The 27,078-nt window shown below is 43.1% G+C and overlaps 1 protein-coding gene across 1 annotated transcript in view; it reads right to left on the bottom strand.

Annotated features, from left to right (window-relative positions):
* Positions 1-500: 500 nt before the first annotated feature.
* The window catches only part of LOC147438170 (uncharacterized), a 58,708-nt gene continuing 32,130 nt past the window's right edge, over positions 501-27,078 (bottom strand). Inside the window, exons 3-12 of the mRNA XM_086487499.1 lie at positions 23,724-24,021; positions 23,348-23,463; positions 22,985-23,268; positions 3,289-3,355; positions 2,600-2,833; positions 2,391-2,531; positions 2,079-2,204; positions 1,733-1,921; positions 1,493-1,612; positions 501-1,031 (exon numbers count right to left, since the gene is read on the bottom strand). Coding sequence (XP_086343625.1) covers positions 813-1,031; positions 1,493-1,612; positions 1,733-1,921; positions 2,079-2,204; positions 2,391-2,531; positions 2,600-2,833; positions 3,289-3,355; positions 22,985-23,268; positions 23,348-23,463; positions 23,724-24,021 — 1,794 coding nt within the window. The 3' untranslated portion in view covers positions 501-812. The remainder of the gene's footprint in view (positions 1,032-1,492; positions 1,613-1,732; positions 1,922-2,078; positions 2,205-2,390; positions 2,532-2,599; positions 2,834-3,288; positions 3,356-22,984; positions 23,269-23,347; positions 23,464-23,723; positions 24,022-27,078) is intronic.

The raw sequence follows: 27,078 nt of genomic DNA on the forward strand, positions 1-27,078 counted from the left end.
ATCTTTGTTCTAGATCTTTTTTGTACCCTTCTTTTTGTACCTAAACATGATATCAAATACACTTTCTGTTAGTTTGGTCTCATAGGTCATTTTGGTCTTTTGAAGACGTTAATATAACATTTCATTTCTCTCACACAAAACTGCTCAACATTTTTCAAATTGTAATGATTCAGAAGCTAAAAGATCAACAATCAAACCAAGATATATGACCAAAATCAAACATCCACAACTTCATCCATGAGCCGCAAACAAGTGCTAAAAAAACTTGAGCAAAGTCAGGCCACTATGGTAACTGAGTATGAAGACAAAACATCATTTTAGAGCAGGTCCAAACGCACTACTTGATGCATAAAGCCAACATAATCAGAACTAAGGACAAGTTTCCCAGATTTTTTGAGCCATTTAATAAATATTAAGCACCTTTAAGTGAGACCAGCGACGAGAATACTTTGCAAGTACTCAAACCACAAAATGAGGGATGAGAGAGAGAGAGAGAGAGAGACCATGGAACCTCACTACCATCTTACCATTTCCAAGGGCTCAACCCAAAGCAAGGGAGGCTTCTTGTTTGATGATTAGACTGTATGCTTATAACCTTTCATATCTCTCTGGATTAGACCAGCTTTAACCCACTTTTCTGGGCAATGCTGCCTTTCAATGAAAATGACTGGAGCTGCTTACAATGTCCCACTTGAGAGCATTAACCTTTTTCCTTGCAGACGTATACATATGGCCCTATCAGATACATAACTAATATTTACAATTGCACGCAACTTGATGGTAGGCAACAACATAAGCACCCTTGATCTGCACTACCGAACCGCCACTAAAACATCCGGCACATCCACGTCATTGTCCGAGGCATCGGAACAAGAAACTGAGAACACCACTCGATTTTCAGTTGCCGGAATGGTAACCTTTGCAATCGTTGTTATAAGATCCAACAACGTTAGAGGCATTCGCTCCTGGAGCTTTTTTCTGGGCACAAATTCAGCATAGAGCAGACTTTTACCATATGATAGCATTGTTATCTGCAGCAAAACAAATGATGTGAATACACCCAAAATAAAACGGAGGAAGTATCCAGAAAGCCATGAATGATGCAAAGGTTTTAAAGTGACGTGATTGAAATCACAGACATACATTTTTTTACCATGCCCAGGCCCTAGAACAACTATTTAAGCATACAGAAACTTAAAGAAGAGCTACTAATGGCTCAAGTAAATGTCTAAACGGAGAAGAGCCACTTAACAAAACTTGCATATCAAGTAGCAGTAAAAGAATGATGAACCAATCCAAGAAAAATGAAGACTGCTACATCCATAGCTCGGTAATTGTAGGAACCTATTATGCTATCCAGCTAAGAGAGAATTAATCCTTGAAAACTACGTAATATACAAGAATTCCAAAAGGCCAGAAATATTTATCATTCGTTTTGTTACACTTTAAAAAACAAAAAGAGATCAAAAGAGCTGTCTGTGATGCCATCTACCTCAAGGCCGTATTGTTGCTTGAACTCCCGGAGAAAGGTCTCCAATGACATTCCTACACAGCTCATCTCAAACTTATCCCATAGAGTCCACAACAAGGGAGGATGATCATTTCTCTCAACCTGGCAAGGAATCAAAAAATTAAAAAAGGCGACAGAAAGGGATTTAAGTATCTGACAGTGGAAAATGCCAAGATATAAAATGCTTCAGAGAAGTTTGTTTGACAAGAGCCTAGACAATACCCTGTTTACGATGGCCCTGATTGGTTCTGCTGTTGCAATGAATGGTACAGCTAGATTGACATATGAATGCTTGAAACACTCCAGAGGTTTTTGCAACACCAATTTGTATAGTTCCAGACACATCATCCCTCCAATAACAGATGTAGCTGTCACAACAGAAGGAATTGCCCTTCCTCCTACAAGTCGAGCCTGTAGATGATAGTAAATACGAGTCAAGAATATATTCAAAGAACTCGCCTCAATTTCAATTCACCATACTCGCATCAACTTCACAATTGTAATGGTACAAACAGGTAAAAGAAAACGCATGTACAGCACTCCTCTTCTCTCCACATCCCACACAAACCTGCAACAAATCCGAAGTCGGAATGCCATAATTCTGAGCCCGCAAATTTGCAGCAGCCGATACAAACTCCACATGGAAATTCTGCTCATCATCCTTCTCGAACTCTATAGGCGTTAACCTGTATCCCTGAATAAATAGAATGCATAAATGAGTTCAAAGCACGAAGCAAAGGAGCCTGGGCATTAGAAGCCTCTCTTTCACATTGTCCTGAGTATCTATCCAAAACGTCATATAACTACAAGCCATCAACAGGCCATAAGAAAGTGTATGCCAGTGATGGCCTTTTTAAAGTCCAGATCCGTCGTCACTTACTGCCAGAGACGCGGGAGTGGGTAGCTCTTGCATCAAAACATCACACCTTTCCACGGCATCATTATCTTCTGAGCTAAGAAAACTCTTCTGCTGTCCACCACTCCTCAAATCACCGTCCGAAGTAGCTATCTTGATGCCTTCCTGAGGGCACGAGAGAAAATGAGCTCAGACTGAGCGCTAATAGGAATGATCCTTCATCAATTACTTACCTTGGGCTGAAAAGCTGGAACATTAACATTTCGCAAGACATCCAAAAACAACACCCGATCTTGGCATCCCTTCAACCCGTACACAGTAGCCTGAAGATTGGCAGCTGCAACAATAAAGTTGTAGTGCAAAGGCTCCATTACATTGAACGTGATAGGAACAGGCGCACGTTTGGTTCCACTCCAGAATGGTGCACCAGCTGTTGTTGTCATATCCTTGGGAAAATTGAAAGAAAGCTGACACACGACAAACCATACGTTAAAAAGTCAGAAATTTACTCCTTTACTTTGTCACAAGGCCAAGCGCATAGAGCTTTCCCGTGACATGAGAGTATGACCAAGTTACAATGAAATCAATTTCAGCAACCATAATAACCATCAGCTAGTGAGTGTCAGTTTCTCAAATCAAATGCAAACCTCCTAATGTACAGGTAAGAAACACCTGCTCCTACAGAATTCTCTCTCTCAGATTAGTTCTTGCATTACACATGTTAGATGTATGATATTTTGACGTGATTGACTTTAACATGCAGTTAGTCTACAGGCAAATTAAACAATAAATTAAAAACTGTGACTCATAACTGCTCGGCAGCTATGAGTCTTCAACATGCAGTTAGTCTACAGGCAAACCTGCAAGCCCTAATTTTTCAAGCTGAAATTATAGTAGGAAACCCTACAAGCCAATTACTCACCTGCTTGATACTATTTGAGAAGAGATCTTCAAACTGCAACCTTGCCCAATGTATGCAAGCTGCAAAACTACAAGCAATAAAAAATGTAGTCGCAAATTTATACATGTATTTACAGTAGCTTTTTCTTTGAAAAATACATAAAAGTAATAAAAGCTTTTAGACAATGCACAACTCCTACACAACATATCAGAGTGCAGCAGAAGAAACCAGCTAGTTAAAGCACCAAGAGGAGAGAGAGAGAGAGAGAGAGAGAGAGAGAGAGAGAGAGAGAGAGAGAGAGAGAGAGAGAGAAATGAAATGAAATGTTATATTAACGTCTTCAAAAGGCCAAAGTGACCTATGAGACCAGGAAGTTACAATGCGGTGTATCTGATACAAAGTCAGATTAACAAAATAAATTAAACTGGGATAACAAGATATAAATACTGAAGAATCCTAAACTAAGCTGATAGGTGTGAAAGGTGAAAGGCGCGAAATGTGTGAACTAAGCTATACAATGTGTAGACAATATGGGAGGGAAGTAGAGATTCATCTTCATAGAGATCCATCTTCATCTACACTCTGGACGACGAAAAAGTATGGCTCGAATCCTTTGTTGTAGCCTCCTTCGAAACTGTGTAGCTCCTCTTCTCCATCGGGGTCATCTAGATCTCCCTAGCTCCAATGCTCGGTCTATGAGAATGCCAGTAGTGCGGGTAGACCTCTCCATTGTTGGCTGCTCCTCTATCTGTTCTTCTGGGTGTACAATATCTAGTGTAAAGAAATCTGTGATCTGTCTCTGGGGTTGTCTCTCTTCAGCTCTCCTCAGTAAAGTTTCTCTATGCCTTGTGTAGCTCAAGTAGATATAGCCCAAGACATCTCTGATCCTCATAACTCATGACCCTAGATAGAGGCCCAAAACCTTCTCTGAATAGACAATGAAAACGGCCTCGTATCTCATAGCACACTGTGCAATGACATATGTAATGTACCTGTCTCTGACTCTAGATGGCATAAGCGGCATATCCTGCTATCTGTTGGTGTCCCTCTGAATCTGTCAGTCTCAATCTCGAGCTGATGTGAGGACGTGCGTATCTGACCAATGGCACACCGCAAACCATGAGAAAGATGCGTGTCCATATAGCTAGGTCGAATCACAAACCCATCCCCCGTGAGGTGGAGAGAATGCTCTTTATAGAAAGCCATCTTTGTGCCCAACTCCTGTATCGGCTCTATCCATGTCCTCCTCGTGTCCAGCTGGATCAGATCCTGACGAATGAGTCTATTAATCTCTACCCGTGTCAAAGACCTCAAGGGTGCTTGTAGAGAGTATTGAAAAGGAGGCAACCTGTCCATGGTGAAACCATGTGTCTGAAACCATGATGCCATCTGTGCATACCAGCATGATTATCCCCATTAAGAGCTAATTGTCTGGAGGACTCTAGAGCCACCCTGGCATATCTATCTCTGGTAGTATCCCACAGACTGTGTACAAAGGAGACTGATCTAGTAAGCGCCTCAATCTCCATAGGGGGGGCAGCTAATTCCGCTCGAATGATACCATGCGGTACAAAAGCCTTGGCTCTAATCAACCGAGAGACCATAGATACCAGGGGCTTCTCCATACGCCTCCAACCATCCTGGCCTACATAAGATCCCCAAACCTGCACCCCATATAACATAGTGGAGGCAACCAAAGTATCAAAGAGCCATAACTTTGTCCTAGGTTCTTGGAACTAAACCTGCGAACACATCCTCTCCATTCCTTTCAGAGCCGCACCAGCTCTAGTTAGTCTAGTCTCTGCTGCTCTTCTCAAAGAAAATCTCAGCCCAGTAAAGACTACCCCCAGGTAAGTGTATGCATTTGTATACTCCACAATCTCCTGACCATATTTGAAAGTAGGTACTGATCTCCTGACCCATTGCGGTGTGGTGTTAAACACCATAACCTTGGTTTTACCTAGGTTTACACACAATCCACTATCCTCAGCAAAATTGCGTAGTGCATCCAACTGTCGTTGCATACCTTCTGGTGAGTCGGATATCAGCACAATATCATCAGCATATAGCAACAACGGGATCCACGTCCCTGCCAGCTGTGCACCTCTGTCACCCTCTCTGTCGATGTAATCAGACACCTCATCAACATACATACCAAATAGAGTAGGAGACAATGGGCAGCCCTGTTTCACTCCAATAGTAGAGTGAACTAAATCAGATACCCCTTCCGGAGTGCGTACATGTCCCATCACTGATCTGTACAAAGCCATAATCCCCCAAATCACCTCTATGGGCACCCCCATCTCCTGTAGTCTGCGCATCAATCGAGCTCTTGGTACCATGTCAAATGCTTTGCGAAAATCCACAAAGCTACAATAGATCCGTCTCCCATGTGCTCTGCCCTCCTCACTGATGGCCCTGAGTGTCAGAATATGATCAAGCCTGGAGAAACCCCTCCTGAAGCAGAGAGAGAGAGAGAAAAACTCTGCACTGCCGAACTGGGGCTTTGTGCGTGTCAACCCTGCTGCTAACCCTAGCCCCCCTCCGATCTAGCCCTCGCATCCAACCAGCACTTCCATTGGCTCACCTGCATGCCATTGCACTCGGATGCCCTTGTACACGCACTGCCTGTTTCAACACGTTGCCTTTAGCGTCACAGCCGCATGCATTTTGCCCACGCGTGCCTTCCCGCTGCTGCACACCTGTGCGCTCTTCACACAGCAGGCCTTGTAGCAGCCTACAGGCTGCATCCAGTAGCCATATCAATTAGCTCCCTCCCTCCCCGCTGCTGCGCACTCTTCACACAGCAGGCCTTGTAGCAGCCCTGCATCCAGTAACCCTATCGATAAGTTCCCTCCCTCCCATACCCCACCCGTGCCACTCCGCCACACTCCTTAGCCGTTCATCCTGAGCACCAGATCGTTCCAAGCTGTGACAGAAGCAAAGTGCAATCAATTCGGCCAAGATTTGGGTGTATCCCCCACTAACCACACCTTTACAGCCCATTCGCCAACCCTATCAGGAAGCCAACACGGTACAGCCGATTGGAAATCTCACTTCTGGAGACCTAGGTGCAGCTTTGTAGACACACCCTTGGCATCATTGTTTCATTTCCAGATCGTCTATGTTGAAGGCAAGAAGAATGTGATTGAAGATGCAGTATCTTCCAAGCCATAAATTTCATATCCCATCATGAGTTTCTTGATATGAGGGAGTAAAATGCTTTGGATCCAATTTGCAATTATTTTTGACACATTGCAAAATAGCGATTCGATTTCAGGACTCTCTCTCGAGGGTAGGTACGTGATCTGTAGGGCAAAGTTGTGAGACAAGCCCTACGCCAAAAAATTTTGACAAAGTGTCATAATCCATTGAGGCAACACTCAAGGCACTAGAGAGCTACTCCTATTGGCCTCGTCTCAAGTCAAATGTGAATATCTTTGTACGTACTTGCATGATATGTCAAAAGATGACGTATGACAGGCACAAAATGCCTAAAACCTTCATCGATTCCAGAGCGACCACCACAAGAGAGTATTGCCATGGATTTCATCTTTGACCTGATGATCTATGTGCACTGTAATGAGTCCATCTTTTATCGGCTCGCTTTGTACCAGCGAACAAGATGATCAAAAGCCGACCACATTGCTAAATTGTTCATTGTACAAACCTTCAAACATCATGGAACTCTACATTTTTTGTGTCACAAACAGAGACCCGAGGATGACTAGTTTGCTCTAAAAGGCATTGTGTGAGAACTTGGGTACAACACTCAAGTTCTCTTCGTCATTCCATCCACAGACCTATGGGCAGTCAAAGATTAACAATTCAATAGTGTTAAGACTTGTTGAAGTGCTACGGCTCTGATCACAAGGCCCAATGGGAAAAGCTTTGCCATTGGCAAAATTTGTCTACAACACCATTGTTCACACGTCTACTGGGAAGGCACCTTTTGAGATAGTAGAGGGCGGCAAGAAGGTTCCACCTATCCTGTGCACCAAGGACAAGATCTTTCAAGCACATCATAGCGGATAAGTGTAACGGGACGGCGACACATGCCAACTGAAAAGGAACAGACTAGAACAAACTTTTACACTTCAAAACAACTGAACAGAAAGAGAGAGAATCTACACAAGACACAGAGTGGCCGAATTCCACACCCAGACGGCACTGGCCCCAAACCCTAGTGCCCCTTTTCGATACTTCTTTATATTGCTCAACAAGGTACAAGCTCTAGGAACTCTCCTATGATTCTCCATGCGGTTGAATGCCAATGAGAGAGCCCACGCAGCATATTTAAAGGCCCTTGGCTTGTCCAAACGCATCTCACATTAAAAGCAAAAACTAAAAAAGCTACTAGGCACCCTTGTGGCTAGTACAGTGATGCCACCTCATCAACTAGTACTGCAATTGCGGATATATCCGTACAGTTCAATCATGTCATCATCTAGTTGTGTGTTGGGGTGTTTTTAGGGTTTTAGGCCCCTCAGCCACTGATCTGTAAGTTGGTCAGGTTAGGATTTTTAATCCTAACCCCTTTTGTCTTTAGGCCCCTTGGTCGGCTTCAGTCAGTTGGTTAGAACTTCTTCTATTAGGGTTTAGGCCCCTCGGCCAAGATTTGCAAGTTGGCTTCGGTTAGAATCAAGGAGTCCTAACCCCCTTCGTCTTAGATGGAGGAAGGAGATTGGGTGCTCAAATTCAAGAGGGCCAGATTGGTAAAGATGAAGGGACAGGAGAGGCTTTACCCAAAGCACAGTATGCGATACTATAGACCCTTCCGAATCTTGCAGAAGATTGACAATGTTAAAATCCCTACAAAGCACTCTTTGCACCAATGGTTATACAAGGCGCAGAGGCAAAATGGCCCGCGTAAGTATAGTCCAGTAGACGCATATTCACCACCGCATACTAGCCCAAAGCACGCAGCATGATGTATCAGAGCATGTGCATGTATTAAAAGGTATATTTGCAGGTACACTTCGTGCAGGATCATCTATGACACTTGGCACTGGCAATTTAAAGTCATTTTTAGGTGACTTCCTCGAAAATCTCTCAAGGAAATAAAACCCTAAAAACCAATATAAAGAAGACCTTCATACCTCAATTCTTACACAAATCGAATAGAAGAAGCAGAGCAGAGAAGGACCCTCAGCTTTCCAGCATTTTTGCAGCAAGCCCTCATTTGGCCGCCTCATCTCCCTAATCTCCCTTGTGCTTTGGGGAATCAGCCAGCAGCACTTGTCTGCTACGGCCTAGGTGACCAGTTTGCTTGCAGATCCATTGCAGGAACCTTCTCAGATTAGCCTATCAGACCAGCGTTTTTGGCGCTTCAGCATTCAGCCAGCAAGGGCTACACAGATTTGGAGCATCTACTGCGGAGAAAGCGCCAGATTTAACCCTTGACCCGTTGCATTTTTGCAGCTACAGTTAGATCCCAGAATTGACCGCATTCAGCCCACCTTTGACCAGTAGAATCTCGCCCGAAGTGGTCAAGAAGATTGCAGATTCAGTTCAGTTCATAACTTCACCAGATTCCAGATTTCAGCGAAGGGGACAAAAATTCAGCCTAGTAGATGCAAGATCTAGACCCTAGAAGACGTACTAGATCAGCCTTAGGAGGTGCCTCGTCGTAGAAGTTGCCTGGCGCCATCGTCAGGCGCGAGATTGGAGCCTCAAAGAGAGCCAACAGCCGTTGCTCAGTCTTCATTTGGTTGGATCTGCATAGTGATTAAATTTACTGCTATGAATGAGACTTTTTCTACGGAGCGTCTATAGCATGCACACATTCCTATAAAGCTTCTCAATTCATGTAAATTTATTGGTATAGGCCATCCTTTTATTATCTCCAACTTTTCAGGGCCCATTCGGGTGTGTGCTTGGGAGATAATGACCTATGTTGCTTCAAGAAGGGCATGCCATAGCATACACACGTAGGAGATTAAATGACCAAGAAAAGAATCTAGACATAAAAAGAAGAGTTGTTGGCTATTTACATGCTTTAGATGCATGGAAGCATTATCTCCTAAGCACTCCATTTATTTTGCGCACAAATCACCAAAGTCTTAAGTACTTTCTCACGCAAACTAAATTAACTAATGAGCAAATGAGGTGGGCAAACACTCTTTCACAGTTTACCTTTCATAATGCTCACATAGCAGGTAAGCACAACCAAGTGGCCGATGCTCTTTCACGAAGACCAAAGGTGAATGTTGTATCAATAGCTACTCACAATAATCTGTCTTATATGATAGGTGAGTATGCTACGGATCCAGATCTCAAAAATGTAATGCCAGCTATTGCACTAGGGAAGAAAGAGGAACCATACAATACACAAGATGTTTATCTTCTCTATGGCAATAGGTTATGCATTACAAGCTTACGTGAAAAGTTATGTACGAATCTCATGCTCCCCCCTTATGCGGAACATAGCAGGTATCAAGCTACTCTTAAGAGACTAGAAATGTACTTTTATTGGCCAACAATGAAGGCAAACATACCGGATTATGTTGCCAAATACATTGTATGTCAAAAGGCAAAGTATGATAGAGGGACGCAGCCTTGCTTGTTTCAGTCATTGCCTATACCTAATTCCCCATGAAGAGTATATCCATGAATTTCATCTTTGAATAGCCAAAATCTATTCATGGGAATAGAGGGATATGGACAATAGTAGACCATTCAGTAAACATGCGCATTTCATACCAATAAAAAAGTCCATTAAAGCACATTATATGAAAATAATCTTCATATCACAAGTCTTTAAGTATAATGGTTTTCCTACATCTATAGTGTCCGACAGAGATCCAAGAATAAAAAAGGTCTCTGCGAGAATTTTGGTACTAAGTTGAATTTCTCTTCGACCTATCACCCACAAACGGATGGCCAAAGTGAGATAGCAAATTCAACTATTATTGATCTACTCAAAGCTTATGTTACGTAAGTAGATCAAAGAGATGAATGGGAAAAGTATTTATGCCTAGTAGAGTATGCATACAATAACATTGTCCATACTTCTACAAGAAAAGGCACCCTTTGAAGTTTGAGGTAATTGAAAAAATACCCAAGCTCCCATTGATAGTCAAGACATTTGGAAAGATCTTTGCTTCCTATGAGTATAGTAGAGACCTTAAAGAATCCTTTAATAAGATTAAGGAAACCATATCCATCACGCAACAAAAGCAAAAGGCTGTTGCTAATAAGCATAGAAGAGCCTTAACCTTCAAAGAGGATGATTGGGTATTGCTTTAGTTTCCCAAAGCACACCTAAGCCATACAACGGGCGAGGGGACACAAGCACGCCCAACTGGTCATCGAAAATATTATGCTAAGCTAGCAAAAAGATACTATGGCCCATTCCAGCTCCTCAAGTCAATTAATCAATCAGCCTACAAGTTAAGTTACCTAGCAATTGTCTCATTCCTAACGGTTTTCATGTAAGCCTTTTGAAGCCTTGTAAGGGTGAGCCACCCAAAGAACCGATAACCAAAGAGTACCCCAGTTTGAAGGTCAAGAAGAGATCTTGCAGCCCAAGAGTATCCTACGACATGTTGACAAGGTTTTAAGTAGTGGTAAGACTATCCGACGATATCTTATAAAGTTTAAGAATTATCCTTTCAAAGATGTAAGGTGGATGCAAGGCGTCCAATTAAAGGATAATGCAAGCCTTATAAATGCTTACAATAACTCATATCAAAGGTAAGAACCACGTATAAACAAATATGTTTTATAAAGAAATTTGTCTTGTTTTGAATCTAAGAGATCTTTCAAATGTTCATAAGTTTTTAAGTGTATGCATACAATAAATCATGTTTGCGGCAGCTTAGTCTCCCAAGCACCTAGTAGAACTTGTCAATCTACTACGGAAGATGATAACGGCTAAGTAAAAACATGCTTGCGACAACTAAGTCTTCTAGAAGGATGTCAAAGGGTAAAAAGGGATCCTCGACTGAAAGTAAAAAGATTAGTTATGACTTTATTTTCCCTACTCTATAGTCGAGGACGACTGTGATTTCAAGAGAGAGATAATGTCGTGAAATTAATGTCTAACTTTCTAAAGTATATTCCATCTTAATTTGGCCACTTAAGCCTGGGAAAATAGAAGAGAACGAGAGACTCATTAAAGTGCTTATAGACCTAGCCCAATCAAAGGCTTGGGACTAAAGAAAAGAAGAAGAGCAAGAATAATTGCTATTTAATTATTTCAAGTCAAAGGCTCGGGTCAAGGCAAGATAAGTGTATCTTTGATCAAAGGTACAGAACAAAGGGGGCTAATTAGATCATAGGAGTTAAAAAAAAGAAACTAGCTGTGTAAATTATAAGAAATTAAATTAAATTTACTCATAGACTCCAAGTATGAAATCTGGGAAGCCTTAAGGTAAGATTAAAACTTACCAAAGTCGATCTAAATTTAGCAGGTTTCGGGACCAGCTTCGAGATACCTCCAAAGCACTATGCCAAGGTTTTGCACAGGCGGTGAAGCTCTAAAGCCGAAGGGTGAGTTTAACCTTTACTAAAGTCCGTCCTAATTTAGCAGGTTCTAAATTGGCAGGTAGGCTCTAGCTCGAGACAGCTTCATAAAGCCTCGAAAGGGTAGTGCAAAAGGTCTTGCACATGAGCTAGGTAAATTAAAGGAAAACACCCCTTTCATTAAGCAAGAAATCGATAGCAACATATGAACAAAAACTTCAAAATCACTGAACTTTGAGAGAGAGAGAGAGAGAGAGAGAGAGAGAGAGAGAGAGAGAGAGAGAGAGAGAGAGACGACACAGCACGGTGGAGTTCTGCGCCCCAGAAGCAATGGCCCCAAAGATCAGTGTCCCTTTCGGTATTTCTTTAATATTGATCACTACAAAGTACAACTCCAGACAGTCCTCTGCTCTCAGACTCTACATCCAGATACTCTGTAGAGTGAGAGGCTCAAGGGCTCTTTTATTCTTACAAGGGATAGCCAAAAGCAGAGCCCCAATAGCATCAGATTAAAAGCACTTTAACCCAAAAGTATCTCATCCTAGCGCTAAAGCTTCCACGTCATCAACCCAACGCAAATCGCGAATCCGTACAGTCTGCCACATGGCAACAACAACACAAAATGTGAAAATCCGGACAGCCTACCACATCAGCATGTCAGCGTGATTTACGGAAATCTCTCTCATTGTCCAAGCTTCTATCTTTTAGGATTTCTGGCCCCACGGCCGGTGCTTCACAAGTTCTTTCAGTTGGTTGGCTCGGTTTCTCTTGTCCACTCCACCATTTCTCTTCCAGTTAAGCATGCCACGTCATCACTTTGTGACATTCCCCCTCTAGAAAGAATTGTAATTGCCCTCGATTACACCTGTAAAAACAGCCAAAGGACAAAAACTTTCTTCAATAGACACTGACTCTATGTACTCATACACCAGACTCCACCAATACAACATTTCTACAAGGACATCCGTCACTGATCAATCACATTTCTATAGAAGGTCTTGAAGGAAAATCCTTGTCATTGTAACCAATTAGCAATCACATCCAGACCACACTGATCTTCTCACGGATGTCTTGATCTACTAAATCTTGTTACATATCTTTTCATTTCACATTTCAATCAAGTAAACCATGCCCATGACCATCTCCAAAAGACAGTAATCCACATAGCAAGCAGTTCACAAATCACACACTTAGTTCACATTGAACACTTGAGTTTCGATCATTCAATCTAGTGATCTCATTTCGTCCAAAGCTCTTGATGCACGTAGATCACTATGTAGTCGTCTCATCCTTTCGGAACTCTTGATGCACTCACAACAGAATCCAGTCATCTTATCCAGATAGACATCTTGATGCACTAGAATTTCATTCACTTAGGCATCCCATCCATATCTCACCGATCTCTAACAAATGTCGAGATGCATTAAGTTCAAATCACATTCATTCTTCATTCACTTAGCCATCGCATCCAAATCTCACCGATCTCTAGCAGATGTCTAGATGTACTAAGTTCAAATCATTCATCAAACAAAATGTTGCAGACATTTCATCTTTCTCTATGTGTCTCTAACACAAGTTTCAGTTCAATCAAGGAAATTTCCAATTCACTGCACACAGTTCATAAAGTCATTCCGCAAAATACTGTCAATCCGCCCGTACCCTCACATCTCAAAGAGAAACTAGTGGCTTTATTCAATTGAGGCAATTTGTGACAAAGAGTGGAGTGGCTCCCCTCTTGTGCTATCCGCACTGCACTGGATTCAACCTTGTTGATTCATCCATAACCTTTGGCATAGACACTACTAACAGCCCAAAAGCTTCAAGGTACAGCTCTCTTTGAAGATAATTTGCAAGGCTTTCCTCCTCCATCCACTTTGCATCGAGGGCCAAAAAGTACCCTTGACCAAATTATCCGGTGGATCTAGCTTACCTTCTATTCTTTTCTCGTGCCCTTTGACCTATTGGTAGCCCTTCTAGCCTCCCTATCCTTGACACCTCAATCTGGATCTAGTGAATTCTTTGATCTACCAATTGATTCCCTTTTCTTTCTTTCCTTAAGCCATGGGACCTATGAGTAGCTTCTCTATCCTCCCCATAACTTGCATCCAATTCCCTTAGTTCATCGGAACCCTCGGATGCGCTCCCATCTGATTCTCATACTACTCTAGAATCCTGTGATGAGCCGTCATCATGTTCCCCTGATTCACTAGCAAACTCTTCCCCTATTGAGATGAATACTATCCTGTCCGTAGGGTAAGTCAATGAGCCGGCATGCATTTCAAATACATGCTTAGCATGTCCCATAAGTCTCTGGATAGAGTCGGACTTCTATATACCTAGATGAATCCAGGATAAGCCCAGATTCACCCTTGAAGGAAAGTGCAAGGTATAGACCTATGGTAGTCACCCACAAGACAATATAACCATCAGCTCCATCATGCATAGTATTGACTAAATACCACGACATCCCCACTAACGTCGTCAGTGCCCAATAGTGGGTGTAGAACTACGTACTAACATATGCTCCCCAACACGACACACACCACACCCACACACACATAAGCATACATCAACACAAAGTTCAGCGTACTGAGTTTCTGTCATGACTCCGGAGATCAAGGGCAGACTCAACCATAATGAAGCCTAGCACTAAAAGAAGCATTAAATCGAAAAAGTTTAGACAATACTCTCGAATCTCTTCTGGCAAACCACAGCAAAGCCGCTCAATCTGGTCTCTCAAAGTAATCTTCTGAAACGAAGGCACTGGCAAATAAGTATTCCAAAACCTCTGGCAGTAGTCATCCAATGTATCTTTCTTAGTCATTCTCAAGTGATGCCAGCCGTGATGACATCTCTTCTATATTCATCTAATATCCAAGTTGACGTGAAAATTTTCTTGAATTTTAACCACGTCGCAGGTGCTTCTCTACATAACAATAGAGTAGACCACCAAGTCTGTGCATTTCCTTTGAAGTAAGATGCCGCCCTTCGCACCTTGGAGTATTCCGTAAACCAATCTCCAAGGAAGGCGACATCAAATTGCTGTACAAACTCAAGGGCTCGAAAGGTGTCCTGTTAGCTTGAAAACGTCTCAAACCTGACGACTTGACCCCCCTTCCTTGAGCTCCTTGGTCTCTTGCTTATTTGTTCACTGTCAAGAAAGGACGAGCTCTCCTTCTCCGAACTGCAAGATGGCCTCCCATGCCTTTCTCCACTTCTTCCACCTTTTCTCATCCTCTCTAGATCTAGAGGACGACAAACTGTCGGAGCTCTCTAAAGATGAAGAAAAATCTGAGTCACCCTACGAGCACGCTTCTTGGATCTGCTTGCCACCTCGAAACTCAACTTCCGGCCCAAATAACCGGGGAAATCCACCAATTTCCTCTTCTTTCGAGAGTGCTTCAAGCCTTCCCACTGAGAGGTGACATCTCTGTCAGATTCTCCACGAGAACCCATGTGTACTCTTGGATTCTTTATGACTTATGCCCTTTAAGGCATGCACGACGGACTAAGGGTGGGAGTGGCTAATAAATTTGGGGTCAAGACACGAAGATTCTTTGTCAAACAAAGTCTTCTCTCTCCTCGAGAACCTGTGTGTGTTGCAGAAGGGATCGGATCCTCCGTAGAAGAAGAATCTTTTTCAGCTCTGATACCACTGTTACAGGCTTGGACACTCCAAGCGAGAAATCAATGGCACAGAAACTTCAAAATCATTGAACTTTACTAGAGAGAGAGAGAGAGAGAGAGAGAGAGAGAGAGAGAGCACATGGCGAAGTTCTACGCCCAATAGCTCTGGCCAAGACTGGCGCTCCTTTCGGTATTTCTTTATTATTGATCATTGCAAAGTACAAGTCCCAAGGGTCCTCTACTCTCAGAATCTGCGTCCAGGTGCTCTGTAGAGTGAGAGGCCCAAGGGCTCTTTTATTCTTACAAGGGATGCCCAAAAGCAGAGCCCCAAATGCATCAGATCAAAAGCACTTTAACCCAAAAGCATCTAAGACCTTCATACTTTTGTCATTTCCATCTATTGCACTGAATTCATATGTACATTTGATGTGCTAGCTCTATCATTAGCCCTCCTTTGCACACGTTGGGTTGAGGCATAGGTAGGTTGTAATCCAAAGGCTTCAAGGTAAAGGTGCAATACATTTGGTGACTCTGAAAGTTCATACTCTTCCATCCACTTTGCATCCATAGGTGGATAGTTCTTGAACTTCACCAAATAGCGTCTTGCAACCTGTCCTTTAACTTTTCTGTCCTTATGTGCCAAAACTTGCTCAGATACCAGGATCTTATCAAATTCCTCAACTTCTGGTTGATCCTCATCTGGCGTATCTTCTGGCACATCACCCACGAAGGGTCTTAGAAGACTCACGTGAAACGCATTATGAATCTTCCACGCATCAGGCAATTTCAGCCTGTAAGCCACATCACTGATCTTGTCAAGCACTTGAAAAGGCCCATAGTAACGCATGTTGAGCTTAGGAAACAATCGTTCCTTGCCCTTCATCTTCTTTAACCTTGCCTTCTCGAACCTTAGCAGAACCCAATCACCAGGTGATACAACAATTTACGACGGTGACAATCAGCAACCTTTTTCTATTTTGCCTGAGTCTTCAAGTCAACTTTAATTTGCTTATACATTTCATCCATGTTTTCAATATATCGATCTACCTCAAAAATCTTGTCCTTTGTATGCAAAATGGGAGGAACCTTTTTGCCGCCTTCACAATCTCAAAAGGTGCCTTGCCAGTCGACAAATGCACTATATTATTGTACGCATACTCAAGCATAGGCAAATATTGTTCCCACTTGCCCTTATTATCTGACACATAACATTTCAGCAGATCTAAGACAGTAAGATTAGCCTCTTCTGACTGTCCATCAGTTTGTGGATGAAACGAACACGAGAACTTGACCGTAGTGCCCATGTTCTCAAACAATCCCGGCAATGAAACCTTGAAACCGGCCCAGGGACGGTAGGCTTTGGCTTTCAAGAAAGTGGCAGCTTTCCTGACCTTAAAGGCTTCTGTAAAATTCCCTCCTGCATAAGCTGTATCAAACTACTGGAGGAGAGTGAGAGCCTTTGCCTTATCCTCGAAGCCGCTGAAAGTGCTAAACTTTACAGCTGCACCACCTTCTTTGTAAGCTTTCGGCTTTTCCAGTGCTCCCAAATTGTCATAAGTAATTGTCTGCAACATGGGCAATGTAGTAGGCATCATTGGCACATCTTGGCCATTAAAATTTTGCGTCAAGAGTGCCATATCTGGTTGCTGTCCGGAAAAACCAGCAACCCCAAACTGCCCCTGGTTGCTCTGAAAACCTTGCTGCATGCCGATGCTACCATACATGGGGTTTGGCATCATGCCTTGCATACCCCCAAACACTGTTCCTGGCATGTACGGCTGGCTTCCAGGCGCATAACCAGCCATACTCTGGAACACAGATCCACCCCTGAAATACCCAGGATGTGCCGTGGGTGGTGGAAAAACTGGATGCATTGCCTAGTAACCAGTTCCCTGTCCATTCAAGAAAGCATGCGGGCTCTGAAAGGTGGCGGGTTGAACTGGCATAGCCTGTGGAATAGGCGTCCTAACCACCTGTTCAAGGACGGGAAGAACCTGTTTTGGAGCCCCTGACTCCGTAACATGCGAGTGTTCCCTATCCTACTGAGACGCATGAAGTACTTGGGCCTAAGCCTCAACAAGCTCTGTTCGTGGTGTAGGTTGGGCGCTTGTTGCAAGAACTCCATAAACCTTGGGTTTTGCACCAGTTGCGAAAACACATTCACCGCGGTAACTAACTGAGTCCTGAACGCATCATCCTCAAGTTGCCCAATCATAAAGCCCTGTACTGGAGGGACATTCACATCAACAGGAGGTACAGACAGTGGCCGTGAGCTCTCACCAATCTCAAACACCATAGGAATTTCATGTCTGCCCTTCGAAGAGGAACCCTCTTCCATAATGCCCTTCCCTTCGTCGGCCATAGTGTAATCCCGCGTTCCTGTACTCTATGTCTTTACCCAAAACAACCGAGGCTCACTTCTGTGATTAATGTCTCGGCAACTGAACCTTGAAACCGGCCCGTGAGGCGGTAGGCTTTGGCTTTCACCCGAAATTCTTTACTTTACTTTAGACACACACACACAAAGAGAGTATTTTGCAAAGGGAACTGCGACGGGAATGACCACTTAAGCACACACACGGCTCGGAAGCTAGAATGCTCCGAGCAGACGCCGACAACTTGTAGACCCCAAAATTGGCGCCCCTTTCGGTATTTCTTTATTTTTTAAGAGGGTAGATTACAAAGAAAGGTCTTGGGAATTCTTTGCATGTATCCAGCTAGATACCACCTGTTTTGGAAAAATTTCGATAACATAACAGCCCCATAACTTGTCCGAAACCAATTCCCTTGCTCGAAGTCACTTCCATTGGCATAAACCCTTTGATTTCTACCCTAAACAGTCCCCGAACTGTCCTCGAACTCACTTCTATTGGCACGCTGTATTTACTGGTTTTTGCCCTGTTTTCAGCCCTAAACAGTCCCCGAACTGTCCTCTAACAGTGGGGCACTGTTCCCAATAGTTCTGGCGTCCGTATGGCTGAAAAACAGTCAAAACTCAGTGCATAACCAGCGCTAAAAACGCACCTGTACGGTGAGGTTATCACCCTCACCGGTGTCTGCTTTTGGAGTAGCAGTTAGCTACTCCTGTTCCTGCTCAGAGAGGCTCTTGCCTCAGCACGCATATAACCACACAGTGACTTCCTACACCACACTGTACATGAGAGGGAAAGCTTGCAGTCAATAGCTCTTAACCTGTGACAGGAGCTTGCAAATGAAGCCTCCCAGCTAGAAATCGAGCGCTACTTCTGGCTGCATGAGGAAAGTGCACCACAGTGTGCCATTTGGCACATTTATAAGCAATTTCCCGCTTTGGGCTTCCCGCTTAAAAATCTCCCGATTGGTTGCCCAGTTGACTTTGCAACAGAGTTCTAAAATGTTCCTCTTGTCATTCCGGAGGTAATGACGCGAACAGATTTCATGGCCCAAAATAGCAGTTCCCTAATTTTTAGGAGATGCTTCCGTTTGGCTTCCACTTGGACCAACAGTCGGGTACTTTCCTTTGGTGAACCCACCTTGGCTTTATGCCTTTATTGAGTTCACTTCCTAGTATCCACCAACTTGCTAAGTGCGACGGGGGGACCTACATGACCTTGAACTAAGCTAGCCATCCTCTTACTATACGAATTCCAGTACGGACCAACTTCCCGTTTGCAAGTGAAACTCCCGTTCACATTGGTCATACAATGTCCGACCATTTGCAACTTCAAAAAGAGGGTCTCAAAAATAAAACAAAAATCATTGGAAAGAAATCAACAACTAAGGTTAGCAGTTGCCATGTCCTCGTGACATAGTTAACAGTTGCCACGTCCTCGTGACACTATGGATACTCCCTTTCCGATGCCCCCCGTCACCCACCAAGTGACGCATAGGAATACCCACACCTAGTCCTTTCCTACCGAACTTACGGTACAATCTCCTTCGCGATGCTCTATGTCACCCATCCTATGATGCATCAGAGATGTCCCTTCTTGGATGGTCGAATACTTCTTTTCGATGCTCCCTGTCACCCATCCGATGCGACGCATCAAAAGTACCCATTCCTGATGGCCTTACAAATATTCCCGTTCACAGTGCTCCCGTCGTTACTTTGAATGACGCACTAGAAATATCTGTACTCGGATGTCTCCAATGAGAAGAACCCTCTTACTTATAATTCTAATAATTCATGTAGAATTATTCTATCAAATAATTAGCAACGTTTGTTGCACTAGTTAAGACCCAAGCATAACTCTTTTTGCAAAATTTGTGTTTCTGCGCTAATCTGACAGCATTGGCAGGTAGCATTGTAGCCTAAAACTTGTAGCATTGTAGCCTAAAACCAATTGCGACCTCTTACCAATCAATAACATGGAGCATGTGAACTGCAAGCATGTGCATTCATCATCTCATTGTCCTTTTATGAAGCTTCAAACTTGGGATAAACGGGACGTGTGTGTGTGTGTGTGTGTGTGTGTGTGTGTGTGTGTGAGAGAGAGAGAGTGAAATACTCCTGATATGTATGATAGCACCACATGCAATTCACATATGTTGCTTGTGGAGGGACGAGCATGGGATCATCTCCTTGCTTCTGCATAGATGCTTGATGTTGCTATCTTTATCCCGGTGCCTTGGGATTTACTTTTCAGCATGTTGCTCATTGCTCATATCGGGCACGGCTCGATAGATGGTATGTACTCAACATACAGCTATATGATGATTTTGTATGTGATATGACAATGGATTACACTTTGCAACTATAGGCGAATCATCATCCGGTTTTATTGAATTTGTACTTTGGGCAATCTCTTTGTGATAGACCTCTTTCACCAAGCGTATGCTACATATTAACGATGCTTATCTTACTCATGAGGCCTTTCGAGATATGATTTCTAGACTTATTCCCCCCTTGCTTGCTCACATGCATCTAGATCTTGACGTTGCCTGGTTTCGGTTTGTTATGCGAATGCAATGTGCTATTCGAGATTATGGTAAGCAGTACATGCATCGGACTCGAGGTAATGTCAAGGATACCAAGTAGTTTTGTCAACATATGAAAAAATTGGCTAACTCATGTGCTTGTGAACAGGCTTTTGTGGATACACGCTATGCTTCCAAACAATTTTTCAAGCATCTGCATCACACAAGGGTTTCTCGGGACATTAAGCATGTAAAGCTTCCTTTAGGCGCTTGGACATCATCTAAACAAGAACTTGTTGATGCCATGGTCTCGCATTATAGACAGGTGTTTGTTGCTCTTCCTCGAGCATCGGCAATAGTTTGTCAAGCACGATTATTGTTGCTCTCTCATGTACAACCAATCATTCCTTTTCAAGATGCACAAGGCCTTGAGAACCCTTTCATTGATTCTGAATTGCATTGTGTGTTGCTTTCATTGGGCCGTTGGCAATCCCCTGGCTAGGATGGGCTTACTGTGGAGTTCTTCATCTCTTTTTGGGAGGCTCTAAAAGAGCCGTTGCTATTCATGATGAATGCCGTACGGGAGAAGCAAGACCTGCAAGTTTCATGGGAAGAGGGCTTGCTTAAATTGTTGCCTAAGCAAGCACTTTGTGAGCACTTCTTGCATTGGAGGCCAATTACATTGATGTATATCGTGTGTAAGACATTGGCTAAGTTGGTGGTGAATCGGATCAAATACCACCTTCTTACAGAAATACATCAGGCTCAGTATGGTTTCATACCACGTCGCCAAATCAATGACAACTTGGCTAATGTTCTACTTGGCATGGAATATGCAAAGTACATGCAGCAAGATGTACTTGTTATGAAAGTTGACATTGAAAAGGCTTTTGACATTGTGCAATGGGACTACATTGCAGCTACAATGCAATGTCTTGGGTTTGGTCCTAAATTAGCCAATATCGTCTATTTCTTGTAAGCTTGCAGTTCGTCTTCGGGGAGCATGTTCACTTAGATAGGGATGCCACCTTAGTGCATTGTTATAAGCTATTGCCACACCGCTTCGATTGGAGAGTCTTCACTGGAGTCGGACATTCTCTCTTACTTTGGTCGACCATTCGCCTCGCCGAGCATACTCTCTCTCATCATGGCCTTCGTGTAGTTGATGTGGTATTTTACAGTTTCCCCTTGCTCCTTGTCATTTCGGATTGGGTATGCATTACCGCCAGCTCTGGAAAGAGCTTTAGCTCATATTGGTAAATTTTTTGCCCATTCCACATTTGCTTGCTAGAAATCACATGTTTGATTGGCTTCTCCGGGACAAGCCTTTTGAGGCTATGTCTGCTAGTAAGGTTTATGCTCTTCTTCTACCACAGCCCTGGATTGCTGACTATTGTAATGCCCTATGGTCAATGCACAAGTCTGATACCTAGTGGAAGAAAGCACTCTCTGCCCTTTGGAAGAGCCACTTGCCTCAAGAGGAGCGATTGTTTCTTTAGCGATGCTTGCTTGGAGTTCTACCAGTGGGCTCTTTTCTCAGTGCACGTCATATCTTGTCCTCTCATTGTGTTCATTGTGTTCATTGTTCATTTCTTCGCCATATAGCAGCTGGAATGCGGCTCCGCCTCCCCTCAGTTTTCCACAAGAAGTTATGGGCTTTCCGCATTCTCCCGAATTCCTTACGACGATTTGCGGTTTTCTTTATGTGGGTCGGCTTATTGGACCTTGTGGCGTCAATGCAACAGCTGCATGTTCTCTCGCTTTGATGTAGATCCCTTTCAGTTCTTTAAGCTTTCCCTTTATGCTTTGCCGGGGAAGTTGGTGATATCACTTCACACATGCATCAGCTTTCTTATGAATGCTTTTAGCCCTCTTTCACTGATGAACACTTCTGTGTTCGCGCTTTTGTATATGATCTTTTCTGTGGGTTTTCCTCGTCTTGAGGTTTCCCATTTGTAAATTAATCCCAAGAATTGACCAAAAAAATGTGTGTGTGTGTGTGTGTGTGTGTGTGTGTGTGTGCGCGCGCACGTGCGCGTGTGTGCACGCCGTGCACGTGCGTGCGCATATATTTAGACACATGCATCCATATATGTATCTCTTACTCTCCCTTTTCAATTCTCGATCAAGCTCTTTGATCTTCTGAAGTGGTGATTAGCTTGTAACAGCTGCTATGAGTTACAATACCCCTCTATGATATTCTATGGAAAAAGAGAGACTGACTAATAAGGGATGATGCAAATAAGATCATGAGACAGGGTTTTCTTAGGTTTGTGATCATAATTAGAGCCTAAAACTTCACTCACACTTCCAATGTCATTCTATTGCTACATAATTGTTTAAGTCTAGCTCTTGGCACTCTCAAACCATTTATATCAAATCAAGCAGTCCTTCTCACGTGTTAAACTGCCTGTATAATCAGTCTAGAAAGCATGCCCCAAAACCAAAACTTGCACAATAGATGTGGAATATTTTTTTAAACTTCTGAAAAGGGGGGTGAGTATATCACTACAAGCAAGGTGCTTCAAAAAGTATGAGCAAATAAACTAAGAGGTATTCTCCACTGTATCCTTGTAGCAGTGCGCTCATTCTCAATCTGTATACCTTCCATGCACCCCATGTTAATATTCTTCTTTCAAAGCACCATGTGAAATCAAACATGTTGCATTGCCCTTCTAAGATAAAACCGCACTCAGAGACTTAATCAGGAAAGAGAGAATAGTCATACCTTAACGGTTTATGCCTCGAAAGAGCATCGCAGAGCGTTTCAAGAATTGGGAGACGAGCTGAAGGATTTGCTTTTTTTACGGAATCTTGAAAATCCCTATTTGACAGATAAGCATTGACATCGAGAGGCCTCTGCTTGAAGAGAGACTCAAAAGTATCTACAGCCCAACGGAGAGTGTGCTCTGTTGAGTAGGGAAAATTTCTGAGCGTGCAGATGGGGCTCTCTTTGAACTCGGGAGGGTCACGTGTAGAAGCATACATCTCTGACTGGAAAGGGATAAATACCTATGGACCACACAAGCAAGTGATTAAAGAATTGTGGAAAGAAAGTGCAATAAAGGAGATCAACAATATGGGCAATCACCTGTACACTGCCCTTCATGCCATGCTTTCCACCATCGATCAAAGGCCTGCGGAATGTGACACAGCGCATGTCTATATACAGGCGTGCTGATGCAGTGTCCACGGCAGAAAAAACACCTGCAATGTAGCCCCGCAAACAGGCCCTGTAAGTTTTTTTTCATTGTAAGCAGAACCAGTCTCACTTAGTCCCAACCACTTTGTATACAATTAGCATCTCTCACTTTGCAACAAATACTCTGTCTAAAAGAGCAACAATTCTGCAAAACATAAATCACGAAAATAGCCCTCCTTCCAAAAGTTGCACTTGTGCCCAGCAATAACAAGTCAAATCTCTTGAAAAAGGGTAAATCACTCAACACACAAATCACCATAGCAACCTGAAACTGACTGGAAAAATGCAGAATCAAAAATGTTCTCTGTCTCGACATCAAATTTCTCTTGAAAGGTATGAACTTGAGCTTGAGGATTTATCTTCCGTAGGGCTCGTCCTGCTGTGGATGCCTTCTGCTTTCCCAAGTCATCAATGTGGTACAAGAGCTGGTCACTATAATTTGGCTTTGAAATACGATCCATGTCAGCAATGCTAATGCTCCCACTTGAATTGCAGCCTACTCCCATGAGAACAAGATTCTTTAAGACTTCACAGCCAATACCACCAGCACCAACAACCAGCCACTGTCCCAGAGAACAAGCATTAAATCATATGATGAGGTGAAACAAACAACCGTTCCTATTAATTTGGAAAATCACAAAATCACAATTCAAATAAAGCTCTCTGATTTGACACCCCTAAGTTTGAATTGTCGCTTTGATAGTAGAAAAATAATAATAGACTACTTGAAATCCCCAAATTTCTTTGTGCTTTGATCCATGAATCATGTACCTTGGGGCTGTATTTATAAAATTGACTATCATGACAGCATCTCAGTAAAAAAAACAGTAAGTAGGCATAATTTGTTCTGATGCACCTTGGACTCCAAAATTTGAGGTTAAAACAGCAATCACAGAATATATCTCCAAGCCAATAGCCCTTCAAGCATTATCGAATCGGCACCGAGACAATCTTTCCTAGATAAAAACTCCACATACAACATTACTTCATAAGGGCTGAAACGCAGATGATGATGGCGCCGATAACGGGCAGCAATGGGAGCACTAGATCCAGTGAGGGAATGGCCGAGAAGAGGCTTAATGGGCTCCTGAAGGTCCGGGCTGCAGAAGAGAGGTTAGCGTTAGCAAACCCACCGCATTTTTGGCGAGGAAAGGGGCTGAAAATTGAAAACGCTGGCCTGCACCCCTGATCTAGCACAAGTCACATGAGGATGAACAAAACGCTGGGCTGCCCTGCTCTGCTGGCGGTGGGGCATCAAAAACACCAGGGCTGATTTCTACAAAAACGTTGGGGCTGCTCTAGCGCTGGCTCATTTTTCTCCAAAATGCTAGGCACTCTACTTCTTTAATAGGGTACGGTTACTTCTTAAGAACCCCTTAAGACTAGGTAGAGCAAACCTAGAAGACAGTTAAAAAAATAAATCATTTGAATGATTTATTAAAAAGCTTGACTAGGCAGAGTTCTCGGTGAAACTGTCGCACATCTACCAACCTGGAAATTTGATTGACGCAGGGAATGGCTCGTTGGATTCCTCTAACCTAAAACTACATCCACATCACTCCAGATGCCACCATAGTGTAACAACATTTGTCAAAACACGTGTACAAACCATTTATGCAAGAGGGTTCTAAAATTGGAAAACGTAATCTAATGGACTCGTATAGACATGCAGTTCCTACAAGGAGGCTCACAAAATTGCTAGTACTAATCCTCCTAGGATTCTAGTGCATAATCCTGCGTTGTTAGTCCAGAGGGTATTAAACCTCTTGTGTCCTCCCACATAGGGAATGCCCAAATCATAGAGTATTAACCTCGATGTCTTTCTTTCACAAAGAGAGTCTACGATCACCTTAAAGAAGGTTCTTGTTTTGGGCCATCGCTCAACGAAGGCGGACGGTTCCAATCCGAAGATTCCTTGTGCACGGCGACACTTCCTTAATTCTTACCATTTTAAAACGATTGGCGTATTATACTCTTACGAACATAATAGTTCGAATTTATTCCAGCTGCGTATAAATGCTACTTGACCTGTTCATGGAGAAACATATACTGCAACCAAAAGTTGCTACTGTAATGGTAAAAGCACATAGCGTACTCAATGATCAACGACCATCAGAAAACCTCTTCTCTGTAGAGAAACCCAAACTCCTTCTACCGAACACATCTCAAATAGAGATTCTCGTGTCGGAATATCCTTGCGTGCAAAAAGACACTCAAGAGAATATAACAAACTCCCGTCCAGTTCCTTGGCATAGGTCTGCATCTTTGTGTGTTATCCATGTACCCAAAGGTGTACATAATTCTTAAGCTAGTTTTCGTTAACCTGGGAAATTACCTTCCCTTCGTAAGATCCTTAGAGCGAAGACGCTCAACCGGATGATTCCTCGACTTGGTTCTAGAGCAAACCTGCTCATCAGAGAAACTAGGATTTCAAATCTCGAATTCCACGGGCACATGTCGTAGCCGGCTCTTGCTCCTTCCCTCATAAAGAGGGTGTTCATTCACTTGTGCGAAAAGCACTACCATATCTTCCCTTACCAGGTAGGGGGTGTGGGCTTAAAGAGTACTCAAGCTTAATGAAAGCTTTTCTTTGCTTAAAAGCTCAAAATGGTTCCTTCATAATTTCCTACCCGCAGTAGCAGGTAATCTGTTCTAGAATTACCGGATTCCAGATGGCCGCGGGTCGACGACGCCAAAAGCTACGGATTACCATGAAATGCTTATGTCAACGCGTAGAGCTCTTACCTACGGTTGCAACACGAGAGACGGCCCAGCAATGTGACAATTGAGAAGGGAGTAGGAAGTGCAAGGAGGAGAGAAGTGAGCGTCGCTAGCTCACACTGTGTTCTATTATCCAAAAACTTACAAAATACGTACAAAAATTGGCTTTTATAGCTTAGCCAAGGTTTCTATGGTCCAAACTAATAATCTGGGAGCTCTAACTAAAGATAGGTTGATACAATCTGGAAGCTTGTAGCCCCGGCTCATCAATTACACTGGTTGTCTAGAAAGTAGGAGTTATAACATTCCCGATTTATCAAAATAATAAGTGTTTTTACAATAAGTACCTTTGATCAAAAACCTGCCCTCTCACTTAAAGTTCGAGGGTCTTCTATTCAAGAACTCTGGAGTTAGATTGAATTCCCTTACTCCAAACTTTCTCCGGATAGCAGCCTATCCTTCTAGGAGAAATAACAAAAATTCGTTGTTTCTGTGTTCAATGGTTCTCGTCCCACTGCAGGATTAGATTCTATGTACACTAAGGTGTACACTTTCAGCTTTTATTGCGGACTCCACCATCAGCTGCAAAGTAATTTGCAGATGCATCTACAAACTTCCGGCAAAATCCTTCATTGAATTTCTTCATCTTTCTTTCCTCGGAGAGGATCAAGAGTGGAGCTACCATGGCAAGAGTGAACCACTACTTGCTTTGACTCACTCGTGTTCCTATTGGGCAAACTGATCCCAATCTTCTTGGATGCCTTCCTCAAACCGTAGAGGAAAAAGATTTGTCGAAAAATTCAGCCTTGAATTGAATCCAAGTCTTGTTGTAAGTTCCTTGCAGAGCTTTGGTGTACCACCAAGTACTTGCAATCCACTTGAGGTGTTTGGTCACATGC

Source organism: Adiantum capillus-veneris, chromosome 17, assembly GCF_014529385.1.
Source record: "Adiantum capillus-veneris isolate H3 chromosome 17, ASM1452938v2, whole genome shotgun sequence".
Classification (NCBI taxonomy): Eukaryota; Viridiplantae; Streptophyta; class Polypodiopsida; order Polypodiales; family Pteridaceae; genus Adiantum; species Adiantum capillus-veneris.